The sequence below is a fragment of the Limulus polyphemus genome, unplaced genomic scaffold (assembly GCF_000517525.1).
Source record: "Limulus polyphemus unplaced genomic scaffold, Limulus_polyphemus-2.1.2 Scaffold434, whole genome shotgun sequence".
Taxonomy (NCBI): Eukaryota; Metazoa; Arthropoda; class Merostomata; order Xiphosura; family Limulidae; genus Limulus; species Limulus polyphemus.
Window position 1 is genome coordinate 465,328 of NW_013666044.1, and position 1,437 is coordinate 466,764.

At 37.5% G+C, this 1,437-nt stretch overlaps 1 protein-coding gene across 1 annotated transcript in view; it reads left to right on the forward strand.

The window, feature by feature from the left end:
• The first annotated feature begins 273 nt into the window (after positions 1-273).
• The window catches only part of LOC111085504, an 11,279-nt gene continuing 10,115 nt past the window's right edge, over positions 274-1,437 (forward strand). The window contains exon 1 of the mRNA XM_022384393.1: positions 274-558. Coding sequence (XP_022240101.1) covers positions 504-558 — 55 coding nt within the window. The 5' untranslated portion in view covers positions 274-503. The remainder of the gene's footprint in view (positions 559-1,437) is intronic.

Consider the following 1,437-nt stretch of genomic DNA (forward strand, 5'->3'; position numbering starts at 1 on the left):
ATTTGCATGTTTTTCTATGCGAACTAGAAATAATTTATTTGTGGATCCAATAGAACCGAATAAACGTTTAAAATATTAATATTCACATACAGCATTTGAAGTTTTGTGGCCATTTATACTTACGTGACCATTTCCTCGATTGTAATCGACCTAAATCCAAGGGTACAGGCTACAATGCTACGTTAAGCAAGCTGCTATTCTTTCATTGATCTCGATTGTACCATCCGGTCCTTAAATAGCAAAATAATTGTTATGCAATAAGCACCCAACACTAGGTGGAGAAACTAGTCGAGTAGTAGGAGAGAAGTGAGGGTTTAGTCTTCATAGTAATGCTTTGTCTTCGGACAGGTTTTTGTATTTTAGGAGTTCTACAGTTTAGTTTTAAATAACTCCCAATCAATTTAACTTTTCAGTTTCGTGTTTCTCTTTCAGTGGTTAAACTGCAACTAGTCTTAGATCAGGTTCGTTCTGAGTGTCGACTTTATGAGTTGAAGAGAGCAAGCATGCTCAGGCGAGCCAAGCAAATACAACTGAAAGCGTCTGACAAAAGTGATAAAGGTAGGAAGGTACCAGGAACGTAGGCTCGTGGTTTCTCGTTTAGATTTCAGAATTTTTGAGAAAAGTTAGAAAGAGCTATTTGCGGATTATATTTAGAACAAGGGTTCCCAACCAGGGGTATTGGCACCGCCTGGGGGTGCGAAACGAGGGCCCAGGGGGTATACGGAAGAGGTTTTACAAGGTCTGTTTTCCCCCAAATGTCGTCATGAGGAAATGTTAATGCACACATTTTAGGGGGTGGGGTGCGAGGGCCACAAAAGGTTGGGAACCACTGATCTAGAAGTCCCCTGTTTGAAAAATTCTAAACTAAGCCATAACTTATGTCATGTATAACGTTTTCTTCTCCCTTGTCCTCCAGCGGCTCAACAGTAAACTTCAGGGCTTATGACGCTAAAATTCGGGATTCGATTCCAGTGGTTGTCACAGCGCAGATACCTCTTTGTACAGCTCTGTTCTTAAGCAAAAAAAAAAACACTTTTTATGTTTGGATATCTAGCTTAACGTATGAGTTTATTGTGTTATTAAAAAGCAAATTGAAATGGAAAATGAAACTGACAATATTAGAAATTCAAAAACTACTGACTAAAGTACACAATGCCGCAGTTGTTAAGTTGCATAACACACTCGCTTTGTTTGCGTTGTTTTGACAACAATAACAAAGAACAAAGAAAACTGAGACCTAGTACAACAGTTCTTTATTTATACGTATTAAAATTATCATGGTACACAATCACTTGCTTTGTTTACATCAACAATATAACTAAAAACCAAAATACATGTTATGTATTGCTCTGTATTTGTTTTGATAATAACGTAGGAATTATATTGTTACGTCTCCGTGTGTTAATTAATTTTCCGTAACTTCGTTCCGACGAAACT